Here is a 22,749-nt window from a genome sequence, read left to right on the forward strand (position 1 = left end):
CAGAATGGTCTTTCAATTATTAGTTAAGGTAATTCAGTTAATCTGTTATAACCATTGATCTCTTTCATATGAACATGTAAAATAGCTGTTCTAATTGCCTTCTCATGCTCATAAATACAAAAAAAGTAATATGATATTTGTTAGTTGAGGCTGGGACAAAAGGGGATGTTACAACTAGTTCCACCAATGAACATCGATAGATGGGAACAGCAGTTCAATCCCACATGGATTGTGCGTGGAATATCTGAACATTTAACAGAGAAACGCAAGTTTAGAGCACATGAAAACAATTCTGAAAATTATCTGTTAATACTGTGTTTTCAATCCAAAAAGGTTGGACATGTTGCAAAAGACTGTGGATTCAAGAACCGGTCACAGAAAGGAAAAATGAAGAACCATGTGAGTCTTGATGACATTAGAAAAGAAATGAAAAGTACTTGGATTAAGAAGAAAGACAAGATGGAGCAAGGAAATTCATCTGCAAAAACTTCAATGGCACTTGGTGCAATGAACTCGTCCTCAAATTGAACAAAGCATTTGCTTAGGGGGGGCACACTTTAAAATAACCTATCTACTTGTCCCCATAATTAAGAAAGGAAGAATGAAAAGAATAGTGCAAAGGTATGCTATATTGAAATTGGAAAGTTTGACTGGTCTTATGTCAACCAATCAGAAATGTTATTATTGAGTGGTAACCTGTTATATCAATTGGAGAAGCAATCAGTATGTATTCGTTAAACGGTGATAAGACACTATTCTAACTGTTAGTAAAGGTACTATTTAAACTGTTAAAGATGGCAACGACTATCTTTCAATGATAAACAGTAGTGAAGTGAATCATTTCACACCTTTACTTTCACTTGTGTATTCAAAAGCAACTTTGAGCATTATCCGACGATTGAGTAAGAGGTGTCTTGAGATTTGAGCAAGGAACTTGTAATCGTGATTATCGTGAGCCCTAACTGGTCATTCACAAGCTGCCAATTTGGATTATTAATTAGGGATATTATTTGAATTGAAGAAAGAATGGAAAAGAATCTTGAGATGGTTGCTTTGATCAGCAATAAGGAGGAATCTAAACCAATTTACACACCTCAGGTGGACAGGAAATTCAAGGTGGACATGGAAGGAGCATTGTCCGCAATACCATTGGGCATTTTACAATCAGAAGATGTTCAAGCATAGATCCACTGCAAGATTGAGGTATTTGAAGCAAAAACAATCAAAAGTGATTATGAGAATATGTGCCCGAATGGTATATTGAAGGATGGGCACAAGCATCTACAGGCAAAAGGTTTAACCTAAACTGGTGACATTGTGACTGAGTTTCATCTAGATTGGAAAAGGATTGTACTAAGCTGAGTGCATGACTACTACACATGGTTGGACAAACCACACAAGCTATCAAAAACAACAATTCACAGATTAATTGGATCTCAATCTCTGTAATGTTCCTTGGTCGGCTAGCTCAAGCTATTGGAGAAAATGCTTTCAGAAGACTAAACTTATACTCTAAAAAGAATTTGGTTACAAGCAATATGCCTATTGCAGATATCAACTTCTTTTATAATATTCCAATCTCCCTTATTGTGTATTTTTGTCAAACAATTGTACATGATTCTATTTCTTGAATGTCTGTTTGCAATTGTAATAGTTTGAAAGGTTATAAAATACCAGTACGAATAGGTTATTTAATATTTACTAGTGAATTGAGACTTGAAATGATTAGTTGACTTAGTGACTTACTACCATTGCTTTAAGGATGTCCATTTATGAAACAAATATATATTTGACCACAACTCTTCCACCAATACGTTGAAGATTGCTTTTCATTTGTCGACCTGGAAATGCAGCAACACTACTGTCATCTCTAATCTCCATTGTAAAACTAGGGAACTGTATTGGATGGATAATTTCTCAATAAGATATCCTCATTCGACAATACCAGATGTGATAGAGGAGTGACTAAATATACTGTTGTTCCAGCTTGGATAGGACCACAACTGAATATATATATATATATATATATATATTGATTTGACTAATGTATAAAATGAATGGATTCCCTCCAACGGATCCTTCAGTACAATCTGTGATAGTTATCAACTCCAGGTCTCTATTGCATATAAATATTGTGTGCAATAATCTCAGAACTTTTCTTTTTCCTTTCAGCGATGATGCATAGCCTAGTCCCATTACATTCCCATTTTCTTTGCTGCTAACTGGGTTCGTTTGTAAGTTCTGATTGGACTCTAGTTTTCGATGCTAAGCTGTCAGCATTCGCTGGATATATATACTATTGCAGCTATCTTCTCTAGGTATATGCGTTGGTGTCTTTGCAAAGTAATTGAATTTCCCATCTATCCTACGCAGAACTTCCTTCTATTTATTAATATTATTATTATATCATGGAATGTTCATGTAAGATATGGTAGTTTGCATTTGCTATTAATATAATTTTGAATTCATTAGTTGCCATGTATAAATACTTCGAGGAATTAATCGCAATATCTTATAATTCCCATCTATAACAGTGTCCAGTGCCTCCTCTTTGTCCCATGTTGAACGTTTTGCTTAAACTGAAAGATGACTTAATTCCTTCCACATTTCATGATCGCCTTCAATAAAGCCCTGAGTTGGATCCTAAGTGGTTGCTGCTCCTTCCGTCAGTCTGCAGATTATAGAAAGAATATCATAATCGATGGTGACTGTAATGTTCTCTTCAATCATTTATTTCTAGTAGATAGTTCACCGATCTCACTATTGAGTATTATTATTAGATCTCTGATTTCCCTCTGACTCTTCTTCTCCTGGTCCATGATAGTCCCTCCTATTCACTATGCATACCCGTTTTATATCTCTTTCACGATCTATTCTTAAATGGTCACATCCTTAGAATTTAATAGATATGTTTTAATTAAGTTTACATCTAAAACTTATCTAGTTAGAATATATATTACATTTAGTTATAATTTATCTAATTTCATATTTAATTTTACAGTTATTGTTTATATTAATATTCTGATATGGTTATTTATTATCTCTTTCCATAGATGGGATATTACATTAGATTATATAATATTATTAACAATGTTTTCTTTCATCATCATAATAATAATTTGGATGATAACATATTACAGGGTATTGTTATTAGTATTATTTTAACCAACATAATAATTATTACAGTTATAATTATATTTTATTTATTTATGGTTTCTAATCTTTATTAAAATCCATCTCAGAAATGGGCACATTACAATCTCAAGGAAAGGAGTGCACAGTTAGAGAGATCCCAGCACACTTGGTTACCAATCTAACCAAATCATGGTATGATGGATAAGCCATAACTGGTGAGAACATTGAAGACATTGGAGTATGTTTTGCCTCAAGAGCGATTCGATACAGAGTCTATCAATCCAGCAGACCAATAGCGTACCAACACGTGCAGTACACGTCGCTTATGAAATTGTGAAGAACGATGTGGTTTACAAGCTATGTGAGATGGTGAGAACTCAACTTCTGGAGAATATGAAAAGAATAAAGAGAGACAACAAGCAATCAGTGAAGTTTGGATCTCTATTGGTATATATTTTATTTTGCATTCAAAACTATTTTCCAAGAAAAGGAAACCTTGAGTGGTCAAAGAACACACCAATAATTGCGCAAATGGGTGAACTTATAAGGGAGCAGGGTGAAAATTTCAATAATGGCATGAATGAATACTTTAGAAATTTTCAAACTAACATGCATGCTCATGTAAGAATTCCTGCTAGTGTCATAGAAAAGCATAAGAATGATATTTGTTTTCTAGTAGACACAGATTCATGTATAATGCAGGCAGTTGACCCCAGAACACATTGGCTTCCACCTATAGGCTATGAGATTGATGAAGAAGTCAATCTTCATGTTGACAAGTTATTATCCAAACTTGCGGACAAAAGTGAGGAACGGTTTCGTACCTTTGAAGAAATTCTTGCAGGAACAATCAAGGAGATGAAGACACCCATTACAACCAGGCGGAGGTCTACTAGTCAAGCCCAACAGACACCTACTGAAGGAGCAGGAACATCTGGGATAGCTAAGATGGTGATAGAGGATCCATCTACTAACATCCCCTCCACCTACAAAAGAATAAAGAGGAAGGCTACTTAATTGGCCACAAAGGAAGAAAAGGTTGATCAGGAAAGAAGAAAAGGTAGTCAACCAAGCAAGTTTCCAGGAAAAGGAAACATGAAAAGAAACAAGAGGTTGAAGAAGACGCAGAAAGCACTGAGTCAGATCAACAGGTTTCAGAACTAAAGAAGAGAGGAGTGCAAAGCAAGGCACCCACAATTGAGGATTATGTCAAGTAGCAGAATCAGGTGGCATAGCAGCAGTAAAGAAAAGATACAATCTAGCAAATGAAGAAGACAAGTAGAAAATTGAAAATGCAATTGTTCTACATCTACATAGATTCAAGAGAACACCCCTTGAGTTGCAGTTAGTGATCCCTAATGAGTTACAACAACTTATAGATGCAAGGTGATCATCAGCCCTACAAATTGATAAAGACATCATTGGGAAAGCTTTAATGGAAGCTCAGCCGGAGCTAAGTTCTGAGGATGCCAAGAAACTATATGAAGATGATGCAAGAGCATCCTAGGTGTAAGGGCAATCTTACATCACGTAAAAATATTTCTATTTCCAGTTTTGTGTTTTCAACAAGGGCTATTCCTGTGCGGAGTTGCTATTTGTGGAAGCTTGCTATTTTTAGTAAGTTGGTCTTATGTGCTCAGATTGTTATGAATTTTAGCTATCCAAAATTCAGGCTCAGCGATGAAGGCCTAAAGGGCTCCAAAACAAGGTCAAACCTCATCTAATGGACACTTAAGCAATCAACCACTAGAGAACAATAGCCGACAATTCCGCAATTGGGTGATAATAGCCCCGCGAGTCAACAGCTTGTTAGTTATGGTCTCCATAAGTGGGCCATCCAAAAATATAATTCGTAAATTGTCTTGGGCCGATTCTATGTAAAAAAAGTGTGATAAAATAATATGCTATAAGGTTGGTCAGTCTCAAGGGTTAGGGCTTAGTGTCTAGAACCTTCGTAGGTGGTGAAAAATGCCTGTATAAGGAAGGTCCATAGGTTGTCTAGGGCAATTTTGGGTGATAGTCACAGCTCTGTCTTGTAGACTGTTGTAAGGAAGGTGCTCATGTGGGTACACATCTTGTAATTCTGAATTTTGTAATTCCACACTTGTGGAGATAATAAGAAGCCGATGTTTTGTTCTCTCAAATTGTTGTTGTTTCTCTGTTTCTGTTGTGTGTTGTGGTATTAAGGAGAGCACCCTTCAACAGAAGATCATAAGAAGAAATTTGGAGTAAAGAAAAGAGCAACTAGAATCCTAGTGGAAGAATATACTTGGAGATTACACGATGAGACAGTTGATATATGGAGAAAGAATCTAAAACTTAATAAGGAATCTGAAAGACCCTCATCACCAATACAAGTTGATGACACATTTACAGTTGAAGAGATAATTGGCACTGTGGTACAAGACATTTCTCAATGGGTATAGGAGCTAGAAGCACAACAGGAGAAGTCACCAACCAGGGAAGCCAGAAATCTTGACATAACCAGTTAACCAGAATTATCTATAGGACAGGCTGAGACAGTTGTACGAGAAAAGAGTGAAGAAGAATATCAAGTAAGAAGGAAGCTTAGTCTTGAGCCAAGTATGGTAAGGAAAGGAAGTCGGTGAAACTTTTGATTGGGGAAGAAGTTGAAGATCTAGGTGACGAGGAGATTCTTCCTTCACCTATGGATATTAACAAGTTGAAACCCAAAGAATTGACAGAATATTCAGAAAAAGTGAAGAGGAAAGCTATCAGAGACAACAAGAAGAAGAAACAAGTGTTGAGACAAGCTAGAAATATCTTAGCTGAGTTAGTACCAAAAGTTGAATGCAAATGGGATGATCCAGTAATTGATCAACTAGATACATTAATCAAAGTTATCTATGATCAAGAGACAACTTTACAGTCAGCAGCAATGAGTATGGTTGAAGAGAACTTGGAGAAGAAAATGAAAGAAATTATTACTGAAATCAAAGGTAAGCTGACAGATCTAGTAAAGGAGGTAAAAGGAACATTGACAGAGGCAAGGAACACCTTTACCAAGATATCAAACTATTCAGAATCGGAGAAAGATTTGGAGCAATAGAAGGATGAAGCACAGAAGGAATTGGAGACACTAAGCAGCCAAATTGATCCATTGTCAAGTTCAATTACCTTATTCAGAGAAGAGGTAAAGAAGATTGCGAACAGAATTAGACGCTAATAGGAAGAGCAAGACAGTAAAATGATGAATCTATTAGAAGTGCAAACACTTCTATCTCCTATCATGGAGGCTATGTAGAGGAACCTAAGGACAGTAGAGGAAGCATTAGTACTACCTAGTGCAGAATCAATTGACAGATTGGATGAGGTAGGAACCAAGATGCATGAACAGGTCATTGCATGAAGTCGCTTAAAGAAGACTTGGGAGACATCATTAGAATCAGCAAAGGATAGTCACAAGATTATCTTTGACAGATTGTAAATTAACAGTTACATACTGTTAAAGATTACACCTTTGGCATTGTTTTCAAAGGGGAAGATTGAAAGGAGTGAGATGCAGACATCAAGATTGGGAGATTGAAAGGACAATCCAGTGCAGGGGGAGTTCAAGCTCAGTGATCTAAAGGTATTATAAAGTAAGAGTCAAGGTAAGGGTATTGCCATCAATGCCAAAGGTGAGATTGTTGAGATTATTGCCATTGGAAGATCATTAGGAGATAACTGTTAAATCTAAGGATCGTTTCTAGAGAATAATTTAGCCTCAGAACAACACATCTAAAGTACTGTTATACTGTTATAAGTCTTTATAGATTCTGGAAGTCTTTTAATATTTCTGGTTTTCTATGAATCAGAAATGTCTGATATCGATGACTTAATTATATATAAATCTGAGATGGAGTATCCAATAACCCAATGACTGCAGAAGAGAAGGTAATGCCGCTGTGATTGATTCTTTTCACACAGTCATTGACATGAATATATATATGTTTGAATGGTCACAATCACGAAGAGTTGTGATGGGAGTCACAGCCCTTCATGCTCGTGACTCCTTTATAATTATATCAAAGGTCATTGGCAGAATTAGAAGACATATGATTATGTGTCAAATCAAGTCTTTGATTAATTAATATGAACCAACATTAATATATATTTAATATCTGACCATATATATTGTGATTATATAACTATTTGTGTAATTATCTAATAGCATCACAATTATATATATGTGTGTGTGTGTGTGTGATATATATATATATATATATATATATATATATATATATATATATATATATATATATATATATATATATATATATTATTATAGTGTTAATGAATTGCTTCAATCCGAATGAAGCTATAATCTTAGAACTCCTCTTAGAAGAAAGAGGATTGAATATATATTGCACTCAATCAACTGTTAATCACTATTCTTGTCTAATCTGAGACTGAATCCAACGATAATCAAGATATCCAACATATTCCAGGATTTCAATCCAATGTAATCAATCTTGATTCAGCCGTCATCAATTGTTCTAATACTTTAGAAACACATGACAACAAGTCAAACCATTGTTAAGATCGTCATCTTACAATAGTTGCCTTATCCTCATGAAAGATCGTCACCTTTCTTGCCACAACACATCCACAATATTGCAATATTGATTTTTCTAAATATTCTTTAATAATTTACATAATACAACATTTTAATCTCAAGTTACAAATTAATCATACCAAGTTTGTTCCTGAAGTAGTCAATTTTCAACTTTGAAAGAGACTTCGTGAAAATTTCTGCATTTTGTTCTTCAGTGCTAATATAGGTTAATTTGATAACATCTCTGTCCACCATGTCCCTTACATAATGGTAAGTAATTTCTATGTGCTTGGACCTATTATGGAAAACTAGGTTAAGTGATAGCTTAATGCAGCTTTTATTGTCACATTAGATTATAGTGGGTTTTAGTGGTTTTGCAAATAATCCAAATAAAAATTTCCTTAGCCATACTGCTTCAGAGGATCCCATAGAAGCAGCCATATTCAGCTTCAGTGGAGCTCTAAGCAACTACAGGTTGTTTTCTACTGAACCAAGATACCATAGCTGATCCAAGACTAAAACAACATCCTATAGTACTCTTACGATCAATAGAATTGCCTGCCCAGTCTGAATCAGAATACCCTTGAAGTTGTAACTCTGTATTTGTATACTTTAGTCCGAGATCAATCGTTCCTCGTAGATATCTTAAGATATGTTTGGCAGCCATTAGATGAATCTTCTTGGGTTCACACATGAAGTGGCTTAACACATTTGTAACATAGTAGATATATGGTCATGTATTTACCAGGTACATAAGAGATCCAACAATTTGACATAGTAAGTAGGGTCTACAGGTTTTAATCCGTTGCTTCGCTTTTAAGCTTATGAAGGTTAGTTTCCATTGGAGTTGAAAGGGGCTTACAATCCATCATCCTGAATCTGGTCAATATATCGGTAGTGTATTTCCCTTGGTTTAAGAAAATATATTCCTCTTTCTACCTCACTTCTAAACCTAAAAAATAATGTAGAAGTCCAAGGTCCTTCATGTCAAATTCGGCTATGAGATCTTGTTTGCATTTGGCTATAAGGTGGTATGCACCTGTTATCAATAAATGATCAACATAAAGAACAAGAATAATCATGTCATCATTAGATATTTTGAAGTGTATGTTAGGACCAGCTTCATTTTTAGGGTATCCTAACTTGGAGAGATAGCTATCTATCCTCTCATACCAAGCCCTGGGAGGTTGCTTAAGGCCATAGAGAGCTTTCTTTAGTTTGCATACATACAACTTGTTGTCATGTGTGGTGAACCCCATCAGGTTGTTCTATATATACTTCTTCAATGATGTCAATTAGAAAGAGTTGTCTTTACATCCATTTGATGTATTTTCCATCCCTTGGACGCAGCAATGATAATTATTGTTCTTACTGAGGTGTAGCAAGCAACTGGAGCAAATGTTTCTTCATAGTCAATTCCGGCCTTTTGACAGAAACCTCTTGCAACAAATCTGGCCTTGTGTTTTTCAATGCTTCCATCAAGTGCATACTTGATTTTAAACAACTATTTTGAAGATACAACTAATTTGTTTTTAGGTCTAGATACGATATCCCAGACATCATTTTTTAGAATGAATTGATATTCTTCTATCATTGCATCTTTCCATGCTTGACATTTTAAAGCCTCCTCAACATTAGTTGGCTCTGTTTTTGTGAGTTCCATTATTAAGGCTACATAACATTTTTGGTTTCTTGTTTTCTTATTTTCTCTAGAAATCTCATTTGGTTCTACATTGTTCTCTTCAATCATTTTCTTGGCCCATAGTGGTCTTTTCTTGTGATTTAAAACTTAATCATTCTCAGCATTAGGTGTAGGTGTGTCTCGTTCTTCTGAAAACTCTCCCTTAGATTTCTAGTTGAAGTATCTTCTATAGTGTTCTCCCTCTTATTCTCAGTATTATAATTATATTTGTACTCCCTCTGATTCTCAATTTCCTCAACTTCTTTGTTTAAGGACGTTTTGAAGGTGTTATCTTCGTCAAACTGAACATCCCTACTTATTTCAACAGACTTTTGTCCTAGAATATATACTTTGTATCTCTTAGTTGTTTCACTGTGACCAACCAATATGCATTTCTTTCCGAAAGGTTCTAATAAAGTATTGTAGTCTCCCTCTTAATCCCAACAACAATATAGAATTCTTTAAAGATGTTGGAGGTGTATTCACCTCCATTATCTTATATTAATGTTTTTATTTTCTTCCCAGTATGATTTTCTACTAGAGCTTTAAATTCTTTGAACTTTTGTATAACTTCATTAGATTCTTTAAGTTTTAGGAAGTATATCCATGTTTTTCTAGAGTAATCATCAATGAAGGTCACATAATACAATAATCCCCCTAGACAGGGTGTTGACATGGGTCCACACAAATCAGTGTGAACAAGTTCTAGTACCACTTTTGACTTATGTTTACTTAAAGGAAAATACCCTTTTTTATTTTTTCCTAGTGCACACCCTTTACAAATACTAGTGTGATCAGATTTGAGATTAGGTATACCTGTAGTGATTTTTCCTATAGTAGGAAGGGCTCTAAAGCCAAGGTGCCCTAATCTTCTATGCCAAAGTTCAATTGATTTATGGAATTCATGATTTAGAGCTTGTTGTTTTGCTTTAGTACTTAATTTGTATAGGCTTCCATCTCTTGATCCTATATTTATGGCATTCTTTATGTTGGAGTTTTTAGGCCATAGTAACACTTTATCTTCATTGAAGGTGACACAATATCCTTGATCAGCTAATCCTGAAATGGAGATTATAGTAACACTTTATCTTCATTGAAGGTGCCATGATATCCTTGATCAGCTAGTCCTGAAATGGAGATCAGATTTCTTTTTATCCCTGGTACAAATAACACATCTTTTAATTGAAGAATTTCTCCTATTTTTTCTGTAAGGAGCTAGTCCAAATTCCTTTTATTGAGTAAGTAGAATTATCTCCAATTGTGACTTCTTCTGTACAATCTTCTTTGAATGTTTCAAACTGATTTCTAAATTCAGTTATATGTCTTGAAGCTCCGCTATCTATTATCCAAGTATTATTACTTGTATTTAATTCACTTGACAAGGCTAAATAGAACAAAGGATTTTCCACTTCATTAGATTCAGCTAGGGCAGCTTGGTTTTCTTTCCTTTCTAGACAAAATCTTCGAATGTGGCCAAACTTTTCGCATTGATAGCACTGCACTTTGGTTAGATCTCTTTCCTTGTGACTTTGAGAATTGTTTCCTCTATTTGGTTTGACCTTCCTCTTCTTTCCTTTGTTTCTTGAGTTTGTATGTAGTGCTTGGATCTCTCCTTTATTTGTACAAATTCCTCTTGATATTAACTGTGACTCCTCCTACGTGCATTCGTTCTTTAGTTGATCAAATTTTGGAAGTGTAGGGTGACTTACACATCGGATGAATGATTCCCATGGTATAAGTAGTCCTCCAATTAGAGAAAGTTCAGAGTCGTCTACATTGTTTCCAATGGTGGAAAGTTGATCCTTTATTTCAAAAATTCTTAGGAAGTAAGATGTTATTGCCTCTCCTTTGTTTATTTTCATGTTCATGAGTTGCTGCTTTAATGTAAGTATTCTGATTGCATTGTTTATTTCAAATGTATCTTTTATGATTTTAAATACTTCATAAGCTGTTTTCAATCTTGCTATTGAAGGAAGAATATGATCTCTGACTGCGTCAATTATAATCTTCTTGGCCTTTCTATTTCGTCTATTCGAAGTTGTCCTTTCAGGTTCTTCTTCAGGCATCTTCAGATCTTCTTCTACAAAGTTTTCTAATTCAAGTTCTTCAAGTAAGGCTAAAATTTGAATTTTCCAAGAAGAGAAGTTTCCAGCCCCTTCCAATCTATCTTCTACCTTCATTCCATTCACCATTTTTGTTGAAGTTACTATAACCTTCTATTCTGAATATATAACAACAAATCTGAAGTACTGATGAACTGTTATAAGTCTTTATAGATTCTAGAAGTCTTTTAATATTTCTGGTTTTCTATGAATCAGAAATGTCTGATATCAATGACATAATTATATATAAATCTGAGATGGAGTATCCACTAACCCGATGACTGCAGAAGAGAAGGTAATGCCGCTGTGATTGATTCCTTTTCACACAGTCATCGACATGAATACATATATGTTTGAATGGTCACGATCATGAAGAGTTGTGACGGGAGTCACAGCCCTTCACAACCCTTCATGGTCGTGACTCCTTTATAATTATATCAAAGGTCGTCGGCAGAATTAGAAGACATGATTATGTATCGAATCAGGTCTTTGATTAATTAATATGAACCAACATTAATATATATTTAATATCTGACCATATATATATATATATATATATTGTGATTATATAACTATATGACTATATATAGAGTTGTTTGTGTAATTATCTAATATCATCACAATTATATATAGATATGTATCTAACAATATATATCATATTTGTAGTGTTAATGAATTGCTTCAATCCGAATGAAGCTATAATCTTAACAATAATTGGCATTACCTATTGGCAAAGTTATATGATTATGAGATGGTTGTCATTAATGGCAATCACTGTATACTTGTCATTCATCGGTGAGAACTAAGTTCGCACATCCCAACAGTTTCATTGGTAAAGACACAGGTTAACAGGTAAAGGAATGAAACCTGTCACGATCAGCAATCACCAAGTGAAGATTGGTGACTATAGGACAGTGTGAAAGATTTACTAACCGGTCAAGGAAGATGTTGAATACAGTAAGGCAATTACATTGGACAGTGTGAATCCACAAGGTAAAGGATAAGATAAGATACAAGAATTACATTGGGAAAAGTAATATGTTTTGACCAGTCCAAGTGCAAGATAGGTAAACAGAGATGAAGGCTGACCCAGTCGAATTAAGTCATTGAGATATGTGAATAGCATGAGAAGGAAGAGAGGGAAACCTAAAGTTCAATTGAAGGGTTAAGATTAAGAGGCAAAAGAGGAAGGTTATTAAAGACAGGTTGGAGAAGAGAAGAATGAGGAGAACAAAATGAAGAGAGAGGTCAATGAAGAAGAGAACGCTCAGTGAACACAGAAAGCCAGAAGGACATAAGGTGATTGAGACTAGAAAGTCAAAGAAGAGTGATCCAACAGTTGCGTTCAAGATACAGAGACAAGAAGTGCACAATGCAGTAGGATAAGATCAGAGAGCACAAAGGATCTGACAGGCAAGGAGTGTCATTACCAGATCAAAGATTTAGTTGTTGCCTAACAGTTACAACCGATAAATCCCTAGATAGGATGGACCCTAACAGGTTCTAGTTATAAATCCCCTAACAGAGTAGACTCTCAAAAGAGTTCTATAAATCCTTTAACAAGGTGGATCATAGCAGATTTGTTTGTGCTTTTAACAAGGTACAAAGTCACTCCTAACAAGGTAAACCCTCAAAAAGGGTAGCTCTATGCTCCTAACAGGGAAACTGATTTACTGCAGTAGTGAAGCTTTGTGGATATCATCCCCACCACAGTTTTACCTTCTAAAAAGGATTTCCCCAATGACCAAAATCATTGTGTCATGTGTTATGAGTGTGGCAATCACCCCCCACTCCCCAAAATCTATAAATCCTAACAGTTGGATGCATCTTCTCATTGATTTTGCAAAAGAAAAATGCATTTCTAATTAAATTTAAGTAATGTTTTATGGTTATGGTACTTAGTTTCTGGATTAGATTGTGTACAGATTTTTGCCATCAACGTTTCGAATCACACTACATGATCCATCATCAGGATGAGAGAGCAAGAGATGTAAAACAATGTAAGTTGCAGATTTAGCATAGACTCACCAAATAAAGGAGACCAGGAGAAAAGGGATTGCACACACCCCAAAGCTAGAAAAATAATAATAAAACAAATGGGATGAAAGACTAAACAAGAAGGCACCTCACAATTGTAAGCAATAAGGTTAATAGTAAGGGAGAGAAGAAATAACCAATCTAAATCTAATTTTTTATGGTGCCAAGTTTTTGTCAAAATCTGGTCAAGTTTCTCCTGAAAAAAAATTCAGGTCTTGGCGAGTTTTTGGCTATGATAAATTTTCCAACTATGATTTATTTATTATTATGAAAACATCAAACCGGGCCTTTCAGTTGGAGACACCGCATAAAATTGAAATGCCATCTCAAAGGATGATTTGGAGATTGTTGGGCCTGAGTGACTAATCATTTTAATGGCAATTAATAGAAAAGATCTGATATACAAAGAGCTGAAAGTTCACGCAGATATCACCTTGTATTCATTGATCCATGTGGATGATTCTGTAGTTTTATTTGTACATTGCAGATGCTTTCAGCGATTCCAAACCTTCTATACATCCATATACAAATCATAGACCCTCCGATCTGTCAGTAATTTGGTCATGGGATAGCTAGGTCCATGAAACGATTTCACATGATAGGAGTCAAATGACAATTTTAAAAAATGTCTCTGGGTTTTGGCATTGTTCTTAGAACAGTAACAGAAAATTTAAGGGAAAGGCAAAACAAGTTTTTAAAGTATTTAAGACCTCGTGTGGTGTAAAGGTTGGTGACAAGTTTAGTTTTATGGAGTATATTTACTCAAGGGAAGTATTTGTTGTGCTTGACGTTATTAATCCCTGCATAGGGTGGAAAGATTTAGTCACTGAACTAAATTGTATCTGTGATTAAATAACGTAAAATTTTGATAACATAAAAAATTGTAATTTATGGTACTTTCTTGATTAACTAAGACCAATGGCTTGGAAGCAAAAAAGAAAACATTTAGAACAAAACAGACAAAAGTTATTACCACTATCAAGTCACTGCTAAGCCCAAGGCAATAAGGTTTAGGGATCATCCATAAGACATGCCTAATAAATTTTACCATTCAAAATGTAGGAATTGATGTGCAATCTGATATCAATCTCAATCTGGAGGTTGATGATACACAGTTTGGGCGCTAAGCATGCTAATTGGGCTGCCTGGGAGCAATTGAATGAAAATTATTAAGCATGAATTGTAGGTTAAGACACGGTCCAGGAGAAGTCGGGTGTGTGTTGGCTATCAATCTGACTGAGGTGAAAGCATCATAAAAACCCAAAATAATATTAACGAAAGAATTTCCTGATCCATGAATTTCCTAAAATATGAGAGTGCAACATATTATTATAAATAATTGACATAGTCTGAAGAGCAAACAGCTCTTGGGAAATGATGTGTGCAAAGAAATGATGCAATGTGACTGTGTGAATACATTTTAGAGTTAATTGACAAAATACAAGAAAAAAGATATAAATAGGAATAAATTGCAGTTTCATAGGTGCAAAAGTTTAATAAAGCACAGTTCAGGGCTGTCAAGTCACATACACCCAACTCGTTCAGCTTCAATCATTCGAAGATCCAGAGGAATTTCATTAAACTGTGCTGCTAGCTGTCGGTCTCCTAGAGATAAAATGGTTGAAACATAGGCTCTGATACTTGCTTCAATGTTTTCAAATCTTGTATCCACAGTCAAATGGACTGGATTCGTCACTTCCCTTGCATAGAAATCCTGAATCAAGGCACTGCTACCACTTACTCCTGAACCTGTGGAATACCTGCACAATTCCACCTATATTGTCTTGAGAAAATACGCACATAGCTTAAGGCAAACAGATTTCAACCATCTGTAAGAATGTCATAAACAAAACCTTCAATAGTTTCTTTCAGCGCGCAAAAAACTTGAATCATCAACCAAGCAAAAAAAAACATGCTCCACCATTGCTCAGATACTCAAGGCAAGCTTTGAGAATATTTGCAGAAGTTAACAGAAGAAAAAGTTCATTCATATTCATATTCATTTAATGAAATGACATTTTCCTAGCCTCCTCAACAGTAAATAGGTTAAACATTGTTAACATAAAAGATTATTTTCTTGTCATTTCAGGCAGTGTTGTTATGTACGAAAAAATTCAATTCTTCATCCGCACATTCACCAGAATAGTTGTTATTTAATAGCCAAAAAATGAAAAATGTATATATACAATGGGCCTCAACATAAAATATATATATCTATTACAAAAGTTGGAGAAAATAAAAAAGTGAGAGAGAATTACCATCCGACAATAACTTCTTTTGGATTCACTCGCTGATGCAACTCATACATATTACGATGGTAATCTATATCCACTGCAACCTGTGAGAACAAAATATGTTGCTAGTGAAAGAAGCATACAGTAGCATTGAATAATGCCCAATATAATCTACAAACCCTAATTCCTGTACAAGCATTGGAGATGACATCATGTAGATTAGTTTCGAAAGAAATACCTGGTCGGATGATTCATTGTGAGGAACGCAGTATGAATTACGAATGTCCACAGTTCCATCAGAAGTTACAGAGCCCAAAAGAGTGCCAATAACGCGCTCCGCCTGGTCATTCCGGCGAACATATGAGTCACAAATGTTAAACAGAACTGTCGGATGAAGCTTGGCAGTTAGACCTGTTGCGGCCAATGGTATCTGCAAAACCGTTTGACCAGCTGCCATTGCTCCTGCTCTTCAGCTGCTTTTATCGTTTACAAGAAATATCCCGGAAGAAGTCTATCACAGAGATTAATTTCAACGAAATCAATGTTTAGGGTTGGGAGTACTCTATATTTATGGGATAGTGCAGAAAAGTGAACGCGAGAAAAACTTAAACTCGACCCGCTGAGGTTCTCGGGTCCGGAAACTAGACAAAGATTTACACTTCATCTGCAGAGATGCATGATTGTAGAATAAAACCTGGAGTATAGCAGAAAGAGGGAAAAAACAAAACCTCTATCACAACTAAAGATGCAAAAACATAAAACCAGTCAACCCATTGCTGAAAGTAAATAAAGGTTTAAAAGCAAAGCAATTTGAATTTATGAGGAAACGGAATTTTAAAATGTCAAGTAATGGCACGTTCAGGTGCAGAGTACAAAACGCAAAATAAGTACATGAACCTCAAATGAAAAGAAAACTCATACTCGAAACCACTTGCAGATCGCACAAATTCAAACAAATATAGGAAACGCTGAACAAAAGCTCTAATCGTGAAATCTTCAGATAGAAAAGTTCATTTCCCCGATAAATAGCATTCAAGCCTAGAAAAAGGGCATACCTGAACTGAAACGATGCTGAAAGAGGTACGCGAATTTACTGATAATAGAGCTTCTAATGCTCTTCGTCTGATTTTTCCCCTTCCCCTCTTCAACAAATCGCATATTATTTGAGGTCTTGTCGACCTGCTCTGTGATAATTTGAGGTATTAACACTATTATTTGCAATATAACACTTCCCCTATAATACGCCGATAGACATGTTCTCTATCAAAAAGGAAGGGGAAGAAAACATTTGATTGATTTTGATTGACTTTTTGTATATTGTGATGTGAATATCAGGATTTAACTGTGTGATTTTGAGTCAAACTCGATGACCCATGTTTCATGAGTAGTGATTCAACATGAATCCATCTCTCATGAGAATAAATGGAACACTTAGCACTCATTGGATCTAGGTGATGCTCACAGGGGTGAAGCACCGGGACTTACTCCTGTGAGCATCACCTAGATCCAATGAGTGCTAAGTGTTCCATTTATTCTCATGAGAGATGGATTCATGTTGAATCACTACTCATGAAACATGGGTCATCGAGTTTGACTCAAAATCACACAGTTAAATCCTGATATTCACATCACAATTTGACTAGCTGTGGAAATCATCTCCTACTTATCAATTTTTGTATATTATTTTTTTTCGCATTATTCTTAAAAAAAAAAAAAACAAAGGAAGGGGAAGAAAACATTACATATGTATGAAGGCAACTTATATTGAATTATGAAAATGTATTTGTAACTAAGATCATTGTGAAATTTTTAGAGAAATTAGGAGTTGTGTAATGTGGAGTAGATATGGGTAAGAGTTTGGTACCTTTGTTTATTAGAGAGTGTTGCTACAATTTAGCTTTCTCTTATTTTCTTATAGTTATATATGAGTTGTTTTGTGTTTTGGAGTAATGCTTGAAGGAGAATATTGATTAAATGTGAGGGTTGTTTAAAGATCTAACTATATATGTAGTTGTGAATGTAAGACCTTGCCCCTCTATTTCGTTAATGTTGATTATGACTAATTGTAGCATCAATCCTTGAGATTTGTGTATGGTTATAGCTCATGTCATTGTGAGGGGTATTTGTCTTCAACTTCCTAGTGATACAGGAACTATTGGTACAATTTTGGGGTCATTTTGGTTCCATGGTGGCTCATCGTAATTTTCAAACCTTGCTACAACATACATTAGAACATCAAGTGGTCTAGAACCAGAGCTATAAACAATGTCAACTACTTTGCTAAGAGCTCCATTTACAAGCCTTGTCTCTACCTATATGTGATGCAGCGAGAATCCGAAGGTACGCCTACTAGAGGTAATCCATATCCTTGCAAATAACCACACAATGGAAACACAACAACAAGATACATAATCTTATACCAATTTCAACTCTTTATTCATATAACAACTGTTTACATGCAATATGCCTAGTCGTAAGGCCTTCTAGGTTAGGGCCAAATAAAAAGAGCAATTACAACACAATGCTACAAGATCCCTCAAGATCCAACTCCACACTAATCCTAGCTAGTCGAGATCCACACTCTAGTAGAAATCTCCACTGAAAATCTCAACTTGTGCTCGCAAGCCCACCAAGCAATCTCCTTGTTTCCCAAGCCTCAGCTACTAGCCCTTCTCAAAGTTCGCTCTTGTACTTCGTCCTCTTCTCCAAGCTAGATGATCTACCATCTCTAAGGACTCACTCCCTTCAAAATGAATGCCTTGAAGACTCCACAAGACCCCTTACTTATACCCAACTAAGACACAAGTCACCCTAGCCCATCAAAAATTAAAATAAACCCTTACATTAAATGTTTGCATAAGCCAAAAGTCAATTGCAATACAAATTAAATACCCAAACATAAAATAAATGCCAAAAGTCAGCTAACTGACAACTCAGGCACCATAAGAACCAAGACCAAACCAAGTGTCAGAGCAAACCATGCCAAGTGTCAACATCCCACCAAACATAATTGAGTTCCTTCACTAAATGAGCATTAGCATGTGTTGAGTTCTTCAAAAGCAATTGAGCCCCTTAGTATTTGTTGAGTGCCCCAAGCTTCGTCGAACATTTTTATTAACCAAGTTACTCAACTAACACAACAACCAAACCAACCCAATACCGATCAAGTCGCACTTCATCATTTGACCGAGTCCTTCAACTCCAAGGTCAAACCACACCAATATGAAGGATGCTCCTACATCAAACACCCTAAGTTCAAAAAGATGTTCTCAATAGCTGGAAGAACATCTTCTGGGATTCAACACATAAATCCCAAATTACTTCTTCACATACACATCTTCCAAGTCCTCGACTTGTACACTCTTTCCTTTTCTTTTCTTCTAATTCTTCACATCCATCCACGGTGTTCCATAGGTCTACCTTCCATGTTGATCTCTAACCCTTTCAGAATCCTTCAGCTCAACACGTTCTTGACACAATCATGTGCAACCCTGCAATCATACTAGCAAGGTCTACCAAGCAACACATGACAATTGTTCATGTCCACAATATCACACAATACTTGATATGTATGCTACCCATTCTAGAAATCAACAAGGCATTGCTCCTTTGCTTCCAAAGCATGCTCACTTTGCAATGAGCCAACCTTATAAGGATAAGGATGTATCGTTCTCTTCAAACCAAGTTTTTGAACCATCTCCTCAGCAACAAGGTTATTAATACTACTACCATACACAATCACATTACAAACTTTACCACCAGACTTACAACAAGTCCTAAACAAATTAGTCCTCTGATAAGAATCCAATGTCCTCTAGCCAACCAGTACTCACCGAGCTAGTAAACTCTCTCCTTGCTCAGGTTGACTGTCTTGGACTTCAACCTCATTTACAACATCGACTCTCCTACCATGAGGACATTCAAAAGATCTATGTCCTACTTCACATCTGGAGCAAGTATCCTAAAACTCACCTCTGCATGTCCCTTTCTTCTAATCAAAATATTTTGGTACATCTTATGTACTCGATTTAGCTTTTGTCGAGCTATCCTACCTCTCCATCCTTCTAGAATTACCTTGACTTTTCCTCTTCAACTTATCTTTTGCCTTCAGGGCATACTAATAAGCATCCTTAACCGAATCAATCTTCAACATATCAACCTCGTCTTAGAAATTGAATCTCAAAGCATTAATGTATTGAGCTACCTTCTCTTTTAACAATTCTCTATGCCCAGACCGAATAGTCAACTTGTAAAACTCCTCGGTATAATCTTTCACAGTCATATATTTTTGTTTCAAATTTTGCAACCTTTTGAACAACTCAAGTTCATAATCAATAGGAATTAACTTAGCCTTCAACTTGGTTACCATCAACCTCCATCTAGTGATCTTCATTTCACCTTCCTCCTTTATGTCTCTTTGCAGTTTTTTCCACCAAAGAGTGGCATGTCCTTTCAACTTAGTTTGTGCCAACCTTACTTTGAGTGGATGCTCAATATCCTCAAGCTCAAAGTAGTATTCTAATTCACCAATCCAATCAATTAGGTCTTCAAGAATCAAAGTACCTGAGAAATTAGAAACCTCTATCTTATGCTTCAACTTCAACTGAGATCTAGACCTAGCAAACTGACCAGCCCTATTTCCCATGGGTCTCTCTACATGATTAGTTATGTGCTCACCACTTGCTCCAGCAGCTTCAAAGTCTTCAGCAACTTCCTCATAACCATCTTTAGTACCCACATGCCAAGGTACACCACCTATAACACTTATGATCTCAGGTATCATGTCACTCTTCATCAACGCCATCTCAAATTTGAATTCTGCTTTAATCTTCTCTGAGATCCTTTCTTCCATAGCATCACTAAGATCATCAATTGCCCTAGGGTCTAATCTTCTTGGAGGAATCTTCAAAGATCCTCTACAAACCCGAAGTAATAAATCTACAAATCTAGAAGATCAATCAACTCCACAATATCAACCTTCTCTTCTAGCCTTCACCTAAGTCCCGATGCAAATTGTCTCAACTTCGGCTCTCGATCTACACACTTAGGAACAACTGAGCTCTGATACCACTTGATGCAGCAAGAATCTGAAGGAACCCCTATTGGAGGTAATCTAGATCCCTACAAATAACCACACAGTGGAAACATAACAACAAGATACACAATCTAATACCAAATGCAACTCTTTATTCATATAACAATTGTTTACATGCAATATGCCCAATTGTAAGGCCTTCCGAGTTATAGCCAAATACAAAGAGAAATTACGAAACAGTTTTGCAAAATCTCTCAAGATCTAACTCCACACTAATCCCAACTAGTCTAGATGCACACTCTAGTAGAAACCTCCATGGAAGATCTCAACTTGTTCTTGCAAGCCCACCAAGCAAACTCCTTATTTCCCAAGCCTTAATTACTAGCCCTTCTCAAAGTTTGCTCCTATACTTCATCTGCTTCTCCATGGTGGATTATCTACCATCTCTAAGGACTCACTCCCTTCAAAATGAATGCCTAAAGGACTCCACAAGACCCCTTACTTATACCCAACTAAGCCACAGGTCAACCTAGCCCAATAGAAATTAAAATAAACCCTCACATTAAATGTTTGCATAAGCCACAAGTCAATTGCAATACAAATTAAATACTCAAACATAAATTAAATGCCAAAAGTCTGCTCATCGACATCTCGGGCACCACAGGAACCAAGACCAAAATAAGTGTTAGAGAAAACCATGCTGAGTGTTAGCATTCCACCAGACATAACCGAGTTCCTTCACTAATTGAGCATTACCATGTCTCGAGTTCTTCAAAAGATGAGACCCTCAGTATCTACCGAGTGCCCCAACCTTTATTGAATGTCTTCATTAACCGAGTTACTCGGCTAACACAACAACCAAATCAACTCACTATCGATTGAGTCACACTTCATCCTTTGACTGAGTCCTCCAACTCCAAGGTCAAACCACACCAATATGCAAGATTGCTAGCCAACCAAGGATGCTCCTACACCAATATGTTTGTTGTGAGTATGATGTGTTGACCTATACAAAGAAATGCCTATTTTTTAAGCTATTTATAATTGGTTTCATTATTCATTGTGCTTCAAGTGCTTGTTTTAATACTTATCACAACTAGATAGTTTAACAATTTCAACATTCTTTTGTTGTGTATCTTGATTGAATCATTGGTAGAAAATAGGTGCATTGAGTTTTCAAATGCTTCCTTTTTATTTGATGTAAATGTTTGTTTGTGTGATTCATTAAAAGTTGTAATTCATCCTAACATGGTTTTTCGTTTTGTATGTTTTATAGTATTTAACAAAATTATGTCTATGTTATACCTTCACCTTGTTGTCAAAACATAGTTTGTAAGGTGAGAATATCATAAATTGCTCCCACAACATCCTAGCACATGAATGTGATGTGTAAATAGGATCCTCCATTACATATGGTAACTATACAAGGTCACTACCAAAATTATGGAGATTTCATTGAAGTATGAGTGTTGATTTTGTGGAAATGCCTAACATAGTCTACCATATATTTTTTAATATCAATTTTGGCACTATGAATCTTATTTTATCAATAAGAATGTATCTAATATTCTTTAATTCCTCTTGGAATGTTGTCAATACTTGTCTTTCCAATAATTGCATTTATTTCAAAGGAATTTTAAGCATTAAATATATTATCATTGCATGTATGTTGAATGTGGTGACTGTTATGGTAGCTAGTGCAAGAAGTTGGTTATTCTATTGCACTATCTTAATTTTGAGTGCATTTCTTATGCATGCTATTAAGTAGGATTTTCTTGTATGAGTTATTCATTGAATGACCATGTAAATATATTTAGTAAAGGGGTATTTGTCATGGTCTATAATTACTTTGAATGGTGTCTCTTGCTTTGTTAATAATGGATAGTCTAGAATGTCAGATTTGGATATCATGGTCTCATATTGATCACATGGTCTATTTTCTTTTATGAAAAGCATTGTAATTTCAT

At 35.6% G+C, this 22,749-nt stretch overlaps 1 protein-coding gene across 3 annotated transcripts in view; it reads right to left on the reverse strand.

The window, feature by feature from the left end:
• Positions 1 to 16,943, reverse strand: part of LOC149563607 (eukaryotic translation initiation factor 3 subunit F-like) — a 29,698-nt gene extending 12,755 nt beyond the window's left edge. The window contains exons 1-4 of one of the 3 annotated variants that reach the window (XM_089826793.1): positions 16,803 to 16,943; positions 15,986 to 16,220; positions 15,772 to 15,851; positions 15,044 to 15,273 (exon numbers count right to left, since the gene is read on the reverse strand). In XM_089826793.1, coding sequence (XP_089682919.1) covers positions 15,044 to 15,273; positions 15,772 to 15,851; positions 15,986 to 16,204 — 529 coding nt within the window. In that variant the 5' untranslated portion in view covers positions 16,205 to 16,220; positions 16,803 to 16,943. Of the gene's footprint in view, positions 1 to 15,043; positions 15,274 to 15,771; positions 15,852 to 15,985; positions 16,442 to 16,802 lie in introns of all 3 variants that reach the window. The other 2 variants (XM_089826791.1, XM_089826792.1) reach the window with 2 other exon arrangements.
• Between the last annotated feature and the right edge of the window lie 5,806 nt (positions 16,944 to 22,749).

This window comes from Cupressus sempervirens, chromosome 4 (assembly GCF_028749045.1).
Source record: "Cupressus sempervirens isolate cs-2001-9-10 chromosome 4, ASM2874904v1, whole genome shotgun sequence".
NCBI lineage: Eukaryota > Viridiplantae > Streptophyta > Pinopsida > Cupressales > Cupressaceae > Cupressus > Cupressus sempervirens.